This window comes from Canis lupus, chromosome 6, assembly GCF_003254725.2.
Source record: "Canis lupus dingo isolate Sandy chromosome 6, ASM325472v2, whole genome shotgun sequence".
Lineage (NCBI taxonomy): Eukaryota > Metazoa > Chordata > Mammalia > Carnivora > Canidae > Canis > Canis lupus.
Genome location: NC_064248.1, coordinates 12596143 through 12610887, shown reverse-complemented (window position 1 = coordinate 12610887; position 14745 = coordinate 12596143). Strand labels below are relative to the sequence as shown.

At 50.0% G+C, this 14745-nt stretch overlaps 1 protein-coding gene across 11 annotated transcripts in view; it reads right to left on the bottom strand.

Moving 5' to 3' along the window:
• RADIL (Rap associating with DIL domain) overlaps positions 1 to 14745 on the bottom strand; it is a 127376-nt gene that overhangs the window by 87276 nt on the left and 25355 nt on the right. For 7 of the 11 annotated variants that reach the window (XM_035717595.2, XM_035717587.2, XM_035717591.2 and 4 more), the window contains exons 2-5: positions 14178 to 14259; positions 12362 to 12522; positions 9142 to 9216; positions 2225 to 2326 (exon numbers count right to left, since the gene is read on the bottom strand). In XM_035717595.2, coding sequence (XP_035573488.1) covers positions 2225 to 2326; positions 9142 to 9216; positions 12362 to 12522; positions 14178 to 14259 — 420 coding nt within the window. Of the gene's footprint in view, positions 1 to 1413; positions 1554 to 2224; positions 2327 to 9141; positions 9217 to 12361; positions 12523 to 14177; positions 14260 to 14745 lie in introns of those variants that run through there. The other 4 variants (XM_035717596.2, XM_049111179.1, XM_035717590.2 and 1 more) reach the window with 3 other exon arrangements.

Below are 14745 nucleotides of genomic sequence, written 5' to 3'. Positions count from 1 at the left end.
ATTTGTCATAAAAATATTTGTCATAAATTATATAATGTAATATTTAATATACATCAAAAAAATTTTTTTAATTTAAAGATAGGGGTGCCTGGGTGGCTCAATTAGTTAAGAGTGTGCCTTTGGCTCAGGTTATGACCTCAGGGTCCTGGGGCTTGATCCCCACATAGGGCTCCCTGCTCCGTAGGGAGCCTGCTTCTCCCTCTGCCTCTCTCTCTCCTTGTGCTCTCTCTCTCTCTCTCTCTCTCTCAAATAAATAAATAAATCTGTAAATAAATAAATAAAACGTAATTAAGCTACATTAGCTCACTCAGTTTAGTGCCAGAATAGAGACAGGCCCTTGGACAAAACAGAACTGAAATATTGTGTTCACACATATATGTCTGAATTTAACATGTGGTCAAAGGAACATGTTTAAATGGCAGGTAACTGAAATCACTGGCTAGGTGTCTGGGGACAAATCACCATGTCCAGAAGAAACCACGGTGGGAAGTTTAAATCCATAACAGAAACAGGAGAAAATACTTTCCTAACCATAGGAAGGAAGAAAGAAAGGCTTTCCTAACCATAACACTTAGAGTTAAAAAAATAAAGAAGATAAAATTTTTCAAAAAGATGAAACACGTGATAGACTTGACAACATATAATCTTACCACCTGCCAATAAGAGTGTAAGATAAATAAACTAGGGAGGGTGCCAGGCAGGTGAGTTTTCTGTGCCCACTTGACAGGACAACGGAGGCTGGGAGGGGTGATGTGGTTTCCACACTTGCCGCCCCCCACCTCTTCTCTTCCTGGCCTCTGCCCCTCACAGCGGGGGGGGGGGGGGCGGGGGGGGCACACCTGAGATCCATCCTAGTCGCCAATGTTATGGGGGCAAATCATGGCTCAGCCACTTAGGGGCTGCACATGCACATGGGCTGGCCTGAATGTCATGAACGGGACATCATGTCCCTCTCCAGGGACACCTGGGTCAAGGAAGTAAGATCCTGTGGGTAGGCCTCCTGCACTTAGTAAGGGCTCAGACTATATATAGGGAAGGTGCCCCTTCTGGGCTTGGTCTCTGGTGTGGACAAGCAGTTTAGGATATACAGACACCAAAGCAGGTAATCAGAAGTCCAGAGCCCTGACTCTGCCTCTACGGCCAGGAATGTTTTACCACAGATTTAATTTAGTGACTGGGTACTTACTATGTGCCAGGTACCATCCTAATCCCCCCCATGGGTTTTCCTATTCAATCCTTAAACATACATGAGGGCTGAATCGGGGAGGGTCACACAGCTCGCTGGAGGTTAGGCAGAGTCAGGCCTCAGTTTCCTCATGTGCCAGAGGAGGGGGTTGGACTCAGTGATCCCGAGAGGCACGCTGGGTCCCTCCAGCCAGCTGGGAGTCCCCTTGCTGGGCAGGTGGGACTTACCATTGAGAGGATGACCAGGGCAGGGAAGAAGCCCATGATGACATAGCAGAGCAGCTCCACCAGCTTGTACCTGGCAGGAAGACAAGCCATCTGGGCCTCGGGACAGCCTCCCCATGAGGAACAGCGTACAGCTCCCCGTTCTGGGTAGGAGGGACACCCCAACCAAAAGAGTGAGAAGGACTCCACCCTCTGCCCAGCACTCCTGGACTCTGACTTCACCCATTGACACCCAGCAGGTGCTGGCAGAGCTGGGTGGCCCTGGGTGGATCTCCTTCCCTCTGGGACTTGGGTCTCCATCGATGAGATGACAGGCCAGGATTGCCACTGCTGAGTACAGCATGCCACACTCGAGCCTGGGGCAGCCATTGCTAGGTGACCCTAGCACCTTTTCCTGCTGGGCCCAGGCAGCCGCCCTCCATACATCCGAGTGGCTACAACCGACTGACACTGATTTGCTGTCCCTGGAGATTCCAGGGGTCACTTATTCCCTTTGTCTTCTATAGCTCTGTTTCTTTTCTCACTCTGCAGGACTGAAGTGAAGGTATTCGCAACCTCTCCCCCTCACCTGACCACCCAGCTTAGGGAAGATGGGTAACACATGACCCACAAGGCCTTTGTTAAAAACGCTCTTCAGATCCACCCTACAGGCTGTGGCCCTGGTGGCCATCCATGGGCCTGAACCCCATGATGCTAGGCAGAGCTGTACCCTCATGCCTCAGGGGGTCACCCTGGGTTGTCATCTCCCCAGGGGCAGAGAGGAGGCCCAGCCCCCACCCCGTGACACTCCCCCCACCCCGCAGCCCTGGCTTACCGCTCATGGAAGAAGAAGACGTAGATGGTGCCCACAGAGGCCATGATCCAGACCAGCCAACGCATGTGGGAGGCCCAGGGCCCCAGCTCCCGAAGGTTCAGCCTGGGAGAGAGCCAAGGGCACAGCCTGAGGGAGGCCCGCTGGGACCCAGCCCCTCACAGGAAGACTGACCCCAGAGAAGCCCTGTGCCCCGCGGCCCCGCAGCAGGGACGTGGGCTCTCGTGGAAAGCCAGGTGGGGAGACCGAGAAACCGACTGAACAATAAGCAATGATTAGAGGGAAATTTCCAAAACAGATACTGTCGGAGTATGAAGAGAAAGAGCATCTCAAGTGGACGGGAGTGTGAAGCCTGTGTGAGGGCAATATGGCAGACTCTTTTTTTTTTTTTTTAAGATTTTATTTATTTTTTTTCATTTTTTAATTTAATTTTATTTTTTTATAATAAACTTATTTTTTATTGGTGTTCAATTTGCCAACATACAGAATAACACCCAGTGCTCATCCTGTCAAGTGCCCCCCTCAATGCCCGTCACCCATTCACCCCCACCCCCTGCCCTCCTCCCCTTCCACCACCCCTAGTTCGATTTTATTTATTTATTCATGAGAGATACACACAGAGAGAGGCAGAGACACAAGCAGAGGGAGAAGCAGGCTCCCTGCAGGGAGCCCGACGTGGGACTCGATCCCAGGACCCCGGGATCACAACCTGAGCCAAAGGCAGACGCTTAACTGCTGAGCCACCCAGGTGCCCCCCCATCTGCTTGAATCTACCAAACCCAAGGTGTGTATGTCCCATGACCCGGTCCTTCTGGCCCCGGGGGATCAGCCAAGTCAAGGCTGTCTGGTACTCGCACCCAGAGGCACAGGAAAGGACATTCATCACGGCATGGGTCCATCGGGGAAAGCCGGAAGACACCCTTGTCTACCAGCAGGGGAAGGGGATGGCATCCATCTGTGCTGGTTGTCAATGACTGCCTCTCACCCTTTCTGCCTGCCCCAAGGTAACAGAGCTGGGCCTCGCACATCCCTCCTTGGCCGAGGCACGATGCTGAGCTTTGTCAGGGGAGTAAAATGAAGAGACTTTGTAGGAGGAAAGGCTCTTCCTCCCTGGTTCCTGCGGTTTTCCCATGACGTTTGCAGAGCAGGCTTTTCTCCGCAGCTACGTGGCCAGGGCTGTTTCCCAGGGCAGGTGCCTGCAGGTGCGGCTTTCTCTGGCATTTGGCCATGGCGTGTTCTCTTGCTGTTGACTTAGGTGATGGCAGCAGCGGCGGTACAGCTTCAGGTCCTGGACAGTGCAGGCCTGTGCCCCAGGCCAGGTGGCTGCTCCTGCACCCTCTCTGCAGCCCCACACACCTGCACACTGGGGCCCCCGCATAGGGACTCCTGTCCAGGCCACCTGGCCTCCACCCTGTGCAGTGTCTGCATAACTGAATTGCACTAAAATGCTCTAAGGCTCCTGCAGGCGTGTCTCTGGCTGCTAGTTCCAGGAGCACCCAGCAACCAGCAGCTTCCCTGGCACAGAACAAGTGGGGAAGCTCAGGACCTCCTGTGGCTGGCCTCTCCCGGCACCCAAGAGGGGTGATTTCTAGCAAGCCACCCCACCCCCATCAAACCCTCAGCAGCTGCTCTGTCATCCCGTGGGCAAAGACCAGGCTCTTTCCAATGAGGTAGGAGCTCTGCCCTGGGTGAAGGTGGGGCTGGTGGTAGTTGTCCCTTATCTCCACCACTACTGGCTTCCCCAGATTTGTCTTTGATGCTCATGAATCAATTCTCTCCTACTCCAATCTCCCATTATGAATCCTTTATACCAAGTTTTTGGTGTTCAAATCACTGTATGGTTTCTGTGTTCCAACTGCACCCTGCCAAACACACCGTCCTCTGGTATAGTCATAGCAGCTTGGAAAACAGGAAAACAATCTAATCTATACTTAGGTGCATACAACAAGACATATTGTTAGGTGTGCCAGGATTGAGCAGAGCATAACAGGACTGTATTATATGAAGAGAAACACGTCAATGCGCAGAACTCCAATCTGAGCCCCTTGTTGAGTGGTAGCAGAAGTTACATCTAGAAAGGGACAGTTAATGATGGCAGTGGTTGTGGGGGGAGGGTCCTTTTGCTCTTTTTCAGGAGTGGCTTTCTTTTTTAAAAATTTTTAAAAAGTTTTTATCTATTTATTCATGAGAGACACACAGAGAGAGGCAGACACAGACAGAGGGAGAAGCAGGCTCGCTCCAGGGAGCCCGATGTGGGACTTGATCCCAACCCCGGGATCACACCCTGGGCTGAAGGCAGATGTTCAACCACTGAGCCACTCAGGCATCCCCTGAAGTGGTTTTCTTGAATGAGAATACTTTATATAAAACATCTGTCTGGGGGCACCAGGGTGGCTTAGTTGGTTAAGCATCTGCCTTCTGCTCAGGTCATGATCCCGGAGTCCTGGGATCAAGCCCCACATTGGGAGTCTGCTTCTGCCTCTACCCTTCACCCTGCTCTTCCTCACTCTCTAAAAAAAAAAAAAAAAAAAAAAAAATCTGTCTGCCCTCCTGCCCCCAAAAAGCAACTGGCTCAGAGTCCAATTGTTATTATAAATAAGTTAATTTATACTGGATAGCTTAAAGGTAAAAAATAAACAATAAAACCAACTCATTACCCAGAAGAACCATCAGGAAAGAGCATTCTAAATAGTTCTCCAAACAGATGCAAAATTGGCCAATGGGTAGGAGGACAAGTATAAAATGGGATGGAGGGGGGTGGGCAGAGGAAGGGATAGGAGGACAGGCTGGGATGGAGGTGAGGGAGCATCGAACCACATGTAATATTTCTTTCTAAAACATTACATTGAATTTCGGGATGCCTGAGTGGCTCTGCGGTTGAGCGTCTGCCTTTAGCTTAGGGCGTGATCCCAGAGTTCTGGAATCGAGTCCCACATCGGGCTCCTCCTGGCTTCCGGCAGTGCCTGCTTCTCCCTCTGCCTGTGTCTCTGCCTCTCTCTCTCTCCCTGTGTCTCTCATGAATAAATAAAGGAAATCTCTCTCTCTCTCTCTCTCTCTCTCTCTCTCTATATATATATATATATACACACTATGCTGAATTTCAACTTGACTTTAAGAGAAAAAAATGAACACCCCTTCCCCACAAAACATGAGCTGAACTTCAAATAAATATTTCTGCTCTTCTCTTTCTATGGTGCCAAAGCATTTCAAGCATCTTTTATATCCTTTTCTTTTTTAAAAAAAAAATTTATTTATGATAGTCACAGAGAGAGAGAGAGGCAGAGACACAGGCAGAGGGAGAAGCAGGCTCCATGCACCGGGAGCCTGACGTGGGATTTGATCCCGGGTCTCCAGGATTGCGCCCTGTGCCAAAGGCAGGCGCCAAACTGCTGCGCCACCCAAGGATCCCTATCCTTTTCTTTAAGTAAAGATTGTATGCAGGAATCTTACACGTAAGTCCAATCTACCAGAAGCAAACATTTAAAAAATGAGGTTTTCTGATTGAGGCAAGGATGGGGGAACCTGCAGTCATGCACACCCCCACCCCTCCGTGGTCCTCTGGAAACCTCGGGGGTTCTGCAGAAAATGGTGTGAGAACCAGAGCCGTTCAAAGAAAAATACCCACCACAGGATCTATGGTGTCCCCTCTCGTTCTCCCAGCCAGCCAGGAAACTGGTCCCCAAGCTCCTCTGTTTCCTCCACATTCAATCAACCCCCATGTTTTGCCAATTCTTCCTCCTAAAAACGGCTCATAAACCAGGGTACATCTCCTGCCCCCCTCGTTCACAGCCCTTCCCACAGCTGTGACTCATTTCCTGTGTCAGTATTGGGATGGTCAACATCTGTGCTCCCTGTGAGACCCTAAGTCCCATCAGGAGGGCCATCCTCAGACACCGGCACGGGACAGAGAGCCCAAGCCCAGCCAGCCGCAGCCAGGCACAAAGACTAGAAACCCAGGCATTAAATCAGCAGGAGGCAGGACAGATGGAGGATTGTTCTAGAAATCCATGTCAAAGAGAGTTACTGGGACACCTGGGTGGCTCAGCACTTGAGCATCTGCCTTCAGCCCAGGGCGTGATCCTGGGATCCGGGATCAAGTCCCACGTCGGGCTCCCTGCATGGAGACTGCTTCTTCCTCTCTCTGTGTCTGTGTCTCTCATGAATAAATAAATAAAATCTTTAAAAAAGAGAGAGAGAGAGTTACTGCAGCTGAGCCCAAAACTTGACTGTATTCAGTCACGTCCCAAGGGAAACCTGACATTACCTGGCCCCTGCCAACTGCAGGTGGTGCCTAGGGCACACGTGGGACCCACCACAAGTGGCCACAGGGAATGAGGTCCCTCCTGTGGCTCCTAGCTTCTCTCTGCTGCTCCTGGCCTGCTCCAGTGGCTTCCCACGTACACACACCTCCAGGATCTTGCTTATTCTAGACACCTCCAGACTTATGCCTGCCCCCTTGGCATCGATGACCAAAAGCACACCAGTTTTGGGAATAGAAGTGAGTCACCTCTTCTCCCAAAGCCCAGCTAGGCGTGGGGCTTGCATGTGCCTGCATCTCGCAGGCAGACAGCAGCACGGCTGGTTTCAGGGGGAGGCTGGCCCAAGAAACCCTGGCCCCCTTGCCTCCTCCCACCTTCCATATGTCACTCTACTCAGCTGCCTGCAAGTGTCTTTTCAATCTGTCCCTGTCTCCTCTTAACCGCCTTGGCCACTCCTAGGGGCCGGGCTACCACCTCTTTTTCCCTAGGTCCTTGTGCCAACCTTGCCCACACCTCCCTGCTCCCAAGGCAGCCACCCTTCTGCCTCCAAACAATAAAATCACCTCAATATCCTGCTTCAAAGCCCCATCACCCCTAAGGATAGACCAAACAGCCTCCCATCTATACTCCCTTTACCTCTACCCTTGTATGAGATGTGGGCACCATGCCACACCTGCCACAGGAGCACGGACACCCAAGGCATGGTCACCAGGACCTTGTCCAGCAGGGAGGATGGATGACTCCATGGGTCTCTCCAGACATATGCTATGCAGAAGAAGCAAAATCCAAAAGAACGGGGATGCCACTAACATGAAATAAGAACTCAGGCATAACTATCATCTGATGACAGGTGTCAGGACTGTAGCTACCTTGAGGGGAGGGGACGAGGAGTATGAGGCAGCTGGATACATTCTGCTTCATCTGGGTGCTGGCTGCTGTGTGCAGAAATTCACTGGGATGTACACTTACGACTGCACATGCTCTCTAGGTATAGCACACCTCCATGAAACATTTATTTACTTTTTTTAAAAGATTTTATTTATTTTTTGATAGAGCAAGAAAACACAAGCAGGGGGAGTAGCAGAGAGAGAGGGAGAAGCAGGCTCCTCGTTAAGCAGGGAGCCCGATGTGGGGCTCAATTCTGGGACCCTGGGATCATGACCTGAGCTGAAGGCACTTACCAGCACTCTTAAATGTATTTAAAAAGCAACAGTCAAAAATAAATAAAAATAAATAAAAAATAAAAATAAAAAGCAACAGTCATTGTATATATACAAAAAGACCCATCTATTAGCAGATACAGTGAAAGAGAAGGCCCCGCTTATGACAGCCAAAAATAGAAATTTCCTAGGCAAAAACAGAACAAACCTTTCTGTGGCTCCTCACTCTTCAGAAGCACACGTGCTTCTCAGAGCAGCACACCTCCTCCAGGCAGCCCTCCCAAGGCCCCCACACCACAGCAGCACCTTCTCTGAGCTCCCATGGCTGCATGCACACATGCCCATCTTGCCATGCCACCACTGTCCTGTCACAGACACCCTTCCACTGGCCAGACCCTCGGGGTCCCGACCCCCAGCACCACCCGGCCACGTAATACACATTCACCAAATGTGAGCCCAACAGCTCTGCAGGCTCCCCAGGCTTTTTTTCTTTCTTTCTTTCTTTTTTTTTTTTTTTTTTGAGATTTTATTTATTTATTCATGAGAGACACAGAGAGAGAGAGAGAGAGGCAGAGACACAGGCAGAGGGAGAAGCAGGCTCCATGCAGGGAGCCCGACGTGGGACTCAATCCTGGGACTCTGGGTTCATGCCCTGAGCCAAAGGCAGACGTTCAACCGCTGAGCCACCCAGGCGTCCCTCGCCAGGCTTCTAGAATGTGGTGTGAAGCTGAGTGTTTTCTTATTCCAGAACTTCCTGGATTTATTACTAAATCAAGTTGGAAAACTCTAGGTCACTTGCTGGGGGAGTTTAAAATGGATACACCGATGGTGACCTGGCAACACTTAACCAAATAAAAGGCCCACTCTCTGCCACCCAGAAATCAAGTCTCTAATCTACCCTCCAAAGATCAGGCTCCAACCAGATGAAGCTGCCATTTCTGGAGGTCAGGAAAGGCTGCCTCTTAGCAACTTCATACTATTTGAGCCAACAAATTCACGCACATGTGCTAAATGATACCCAAGCAAGGGGCTTCACCGCAACATAGCCTCTCCTAGCCAAGGGACAGAGCATCCCAATGCCAGAAATATCCATAAACAGGGGATGGCCAGGAAATGTTATGCTGCTGCAGAAAAATAAAAAGACTGGGGAAATCTTCAATGCACTGATATGGAGACATGCCCTCAGTGATATTACTAAGAGAACAAAACTAAATTGCAATTTGAATGGTATCCTTCCTTTTGTATTAAAAATAGGAGAAGTATGAACACCAAAAAATTGACAATATTATGTTCACACACTTTCACTCTTTTCGCACAAAATAACTTTGGAAAGATACACAAGAAACTGGTAATAAGTAGTTGCTTCTAAAAGGAGAATGGGCAGAGGGTGTGTTCTTACCTACACTATTCTGTGCTGAATCAACATATTACCCAGCCAATATAAGAAGAAATTCGAAGAGAGGAAGCCAGCCCTCCCCAGGGACAGCACAGGGGTACTCACCAGGGTGCATAGGATGCCGCTATGAAGAAGTAGATGACCATTCGGTCGAACATGTGCAAGCAGTGCTCCACCATCCTGGGGCAGAGAAGGCATAGGGGTAGGGTCAGGGTTAGGGCCCCAGAGCCACACCCTGGGACAAACATGCCTCCCCTCAGGTGTGGAGGGGCCTGAGGCTGACTTGCCTCTGTCCAGCCACCACCCCTAGGCTTCAGGCTCCCCATCTGTGAGTGCCCAGAGCAGTGATTTTCAAACCAGGCTCCCCAGCACTCTGGAGGTTGAATGGGGACACCCTGTAGGTTTCTTCAAAGACCCCCTTCTCCCAGAAAGGTGAATGTCTGACATCTACACCTGTATAACTCTGCATTTTGGCTTTATTTTTATTTATTTTTCTTAAAGATTTTATTTATTTATTCATGAGAGACACAGAGAGAGAGAGAGGCAGAGACACAGGCAGAGGGAGAAGCAGGCTCCATGCAGGGAGCCCGACGTGGGACTCGATCCTGGGACCCCGGGATCATGCCCTGAACCGAAGGCAGATGCTCAACCACTGAGCCATCCAGGCATCTCTGCATTTCAGTTTAATATGCTGGGCTTTTCAAAAGATTTCATATGATGAAATAATTTGGTGATTAAAACCAATGAACTTATCTATGTGCCCCCCTCCCCCAAAGATCCTCTGGGTCCTGGTATTCTGGTTCAGGTCCAGATCTGGAGCCAGAAGGCCTGAGTTCGAATCTCAGTATTACCACTTAGGGACTGTATGACCTTGAACCATCTCCTTACCATCTGTCTGTTGGCCTCAACTCTCTGCTCTGTCAAGTGGTTAGAATACCAGCCTATCACAGGATGACTGTGAGGATTAAGTGAGTTGGTACTTAGCACAGTGCATATCAGGAAGTGCTCAATAAACATTAATGTTTTTGTTGCGACCTCGCATTGCATAGCAAATTGTAAGCTTCAATATATCTGCTCTGTGTGGTAGCCAGCCTCCAAAATGATGCCCAAAGAGCCCCACTTTCTGGTATTCACACCCATGTGTAGCCCCTCCCGTGATGAATAAGACAAACAACATGTGTAACCAACAGAGGGCTGCAGAAATGATGGTGTGTGATCTCTGAGGCCAGATCAGAAAAGACATTAGAGCCTCTGCCTTGTTCTCTTGGAATGCTAACTTTGGGAAAAAGGAGCCATGTGTCTGTGGAGATGTCCATGTGGGAATCACTGAGCACCTGCTAAACATCCAGCACCAACTTGCCAGCCACGTGAGGAAGCCACCTTGAAAGTAGCCTCCTCCAGCCCCAGTCAAGCCTTCAGATGGAAGCAGCACCAGGCCAGCATCTGGACCACACAAGAGATCTGAACCAGAACCACACAGTCAAGCCCCTGAATTCCTGGCTCTCCAAAGCTTTGAGAGGCAATCGAGGTTTCCTATTATTTAAAACCTCTGTGACTGAGCATAATTTATTATACAGCAATAGATAACTAACATAAACTGATTCTGTCCAGGAAACCTCAGCCCTCAACAAGACTGACCAGTGATCCTATGTACGGTTTAACTGCATATCCTCCTAGAAATAAAAATGACAACAGCAGCTAGCATGTATAGAGCATGTGACATGACCAGAACACTAGTCGAAGCAATTTAGAACATTAGCTCTTTAATCCCACCTAGAAGGTAGGTACTGTTAGTTTCATTCACCATGTGACAGATGAGGACAGCGACAGCCAGCACAGTCACACCACTGGTTAACTGAACACTAAACCCAATGACAATGACTGCTGTCTTAGTAAGAAAAGGAGGGGGGAGATTTGGACAAAGAGACACTCAGGGAGGAAGGCCACATGAAGACACAAGCACCCTGAAGGATAAGCCAAGGAACGCTGGGGTTGCCAGAAACCAGAAGAGGCCAGATCCTCTCCTAGAGACTTTGGAGGGAGGATGACCCCATGGACACCATGATCTTGGCCTTCTGGCCTCCAAAATTACAAGAGAAGAAATCCTGTCATTTCTAAACACCCAGTACATGGTAATTGGTTACGGCAGCCACAAGAAACTCCTACGGTGGGGAAGAAGAAAGACCCATGGGGAGAGCAAGAATGGGAAGCAGGAAGGGGGGACACAGCAGAGTCATGGGGTTTCCGGGGGTGAGGGAGGCACTGAATCTGGGGAAGAGGTATCACTGCAGCTGCTGCAATGGGACAGGGCATCCCTGGAATTAGGGGGACCCTGGATTCCTGGGATTACCTCTGGCTCAGATAGGACCAGCTCGGTGATCTTGAGCAAGACCCATGGTCTATGGCCTTCCAAATTTCAGTGTCATTATGCACAAGATGGGGATTCCATGTGCTGCAACATGGACAAGCCCTGGAACATCATGCTTAGTGAAAGAAGCGAGCCACAAAAGGTGGAAGCAACCCAAGTATCCATCGATGGATGCATGGATGCGCAACATGTGCTACGTACCCACAATGGAATATGTCTATTTAATGCCTTCAAAAGGAAGAAAGTTCTGAGACGCACTACCTACCATGTGGAGTGAGCAACATACTGTGCCGGATAAATAAGCCAGTCACAAAAGGACAGATATTCTATGATTGCCTTGTGTGAGCTCCCGAGAGGAGTCAGACTCAGAGAGAAAGTAGGATGGTGAGTTGGGCGAGATGATAGGGAGCAAGTGTTCAAAGGGCACAGAGCTTCAGTTCAGGAAGATAAAGTTATGGAGATGATGATGGTGTTTCCACAACCATGTGAATGTGCTTAATGCCCCTGAACTAGACACTTAGGCCTGGCAAAGATAGTCAATTTAGGCGATGTGTATTTACCACAGTGTTTTTAAAAATTAAAAGTAACCCAAAAATTTAAAAATATGCGACTAATGCTATACCACAGAATTATTGGAAAGACCAGGGGTGACATCTGTACAGGACTTAGAACTGGTAGGGGTGTTTCCCAGAAGGGGGCAGTCATTCTGATGGTTCTGACAGTTCCAAAGGCCCCTCATAACAACACCAGAAGCTGGAGGCTTACTCTCTGGGCCTCTCAGAGGTGAGCCAACAAGGCTCATGTGGGTGACATGGTCTCCCCAGGTGGGACCCACCTGCGGACACCCAAGACAAAGACAGGTCCCCACCCTGGACCCCTCCTGGCCCAGCTAGGCATGCTTCCTGCCCTGGTCACCCTGCCTGGCACACACCCCTCCCGTGGACTAGGCAGAGGCACCTGAGGTGGCTCTTTTTCCAGGAGATGGTGTGGAACACAGTGGACACCACGAAGAGCCCACAGAGGCCAAGGCCATAGATCCAGGCAGAGATGGTCTCCCAGTCGTCATCTGACAGGAGGTAGAGGTTGGAGCTGCCGAGGATGCTGGGGATGATCCAGAGCTGGAAGCAGAACAGAGACAGGTGCTAGAGGGCCAGCCTCCAGGCCAGGGAAGTACAGAGTCCCTAAGCTTCCCAGAGCCCACTGTCCACCCTCTTCTCTAGACCCACACCACTCAACAGAACCTCCCTCCATGGTGGGAAAGTCCTAGACCTGCACCGTCCAACATGGGAACCCCTAGACACCTGTGACTACCGAGTACCTGAGCCATGACTATGCAGTAAAGTGCTGAATTTTTTATTTTATTTCATTTTAATTGACTTTAGTTTCAATTTCAGCAGCCCCACGGAGCCAGAGGCTACCATATTGGGCAGCACAGCTCTAGAGAAGGTTGTGGTAGACACCAAAGCTCCCTGCCTCAAGGAGCATCACCAGTCACTGCCCCCACTTCTGTATCAGCTGACAGCCCAGCCTCGCAGTCCCCAGGCACCTCACACCACCTCACACTTGTGTGGTTGCACACGAAGCTAGCGCCTTCTGAAGAAAACAGCCCACCCCATCACGCCCACCTAAAAAACCCTTCACTCTTCACAGCTTGGTTTCTCCATCATTGCCCTTGAGGAGTCTAGAACTCTCCAAAGCACTGGGGGCAGGGGAACTCTAAAAGCATGCCTAGTTCTGTGTGTTGGGAACACTTTTTCAGGAGGAAGGTTCTATGACAGCAGCAGCCAACGGAACTGTAATGTGAGTCACACCAGTCATTTAGGATGTTCTGGTAGCCGCGGTTTTAGAAGGAAAAATAGGTGAAATTAATACTATATTTTGCTCAACCCAGTATACCCAAAATATCATGTAATTAACATAAACACAGTAAGGAGATATTTTACATCCTGTTTTTCATGCTAAGTCTTCCCAAGTTGGTGTGTATATCACACTCCCAGCATATCTCCAACAGATAAGCTGCATTCCAAGTGTGCAACTGCCACAAGGGGCCAGTGGCTACTGAACTGGACATGGGTCTAGATCTTTCATTATTCTCAGAAGGGTACACTGCCCAGAAAAGGATTTCTTTTTTTTTATTTTATTTATTTTATTTATTTATTTTTTTTATGATAGTCACACACAGAGAGAGAGAGAGAGAGAGGCAGAGACATAGGCAGAGGGAGAAGCAGGCTCCATGCACCGGGAGCCCGACGTGGGATTCGATCCCGGATCTCCAGGATCGCGCCCTGGGCCAAAGGCAGGCGCCAAACCGCTGCGCCACCCAGGGATCCCAGAAAAGGATTTCTTAGGCAAGACTGAGGTGGAGTCGACAAGTATCCCAGAGAAAGGGAATGGCATGTGCCAAGGCATGCAGGTGTACCTTCTACCCAGGAAACAGTGCATTCAAGTGCTGGAAACTGGGAGGAAGGGTGTGGCAGTGGGAGGTGGGCCAACTAAGGAGCTAAGACCTGCTTTGGAGCTTGCTATGAAGTCCAGATTACCAGGGAGCCACTGAAGGTTCATAGAGCAAAAGAGGCATGCTTAGCACCGGAGTCCAATGTACCCAAATGGCCTTCCCTTGAGATCCTACTCACTCTTCCAAGAGCCACAGAGGACTTGTCGTCATTTGGGACATCGCCATGGAATAGAAATGTTGACTCTCTCCAAGTGTGAAGGACTGCCTTCCCTTCCACCTGAAAGGGGCCCCCTCTCAGCACCCCAAAATGCAACTCACAGCATGGGTGGCACAGTTGGCTGCATGTTCATACTCGGTGGGCTGGTACCTCTTGTGGGCAGGGACTCGGTGGTTCATGAACCTGGAATGAGAGGTATAATTCCTGGAGGTTGGCCCAGGAAGCCTGGAGCAGCTCTGGTCACAAGATTCCCAGGAGACCTGAAGATCAGGTCCCTCCCGGGTTGGGGGGGGTGCTGGGGGGAAGGATTCCTCCCCCTCTCCCCCTCCCTCTTCTCCTTCCCCTACTCCTCCTCTCCCTCCTTCCCTTTTCTCTCCCCATCTTCCCTCCCCCCTTTCTATTACACTGTTTTTGGACTAGCCAATATTTATTTTGTGCCTAATCCCTAATGTGGTATTTGTTACAAAACTTTGCTAAATACAGCATTCTCTCCATTTTCTGCTTCTCATTTTCCTTCCGTCCAACTGATGCACAGTACAGCTCCCCAAGGGTACAGCCTGACCAACTCTTCCTTGTGCACCCACCCCCATAACCACCACCCACAAGGAGCCTGAGCTCATTTCCCGCCCCCCAGAAAGTGCCCTTATACCCCCTCCCAGGGACTTTTCC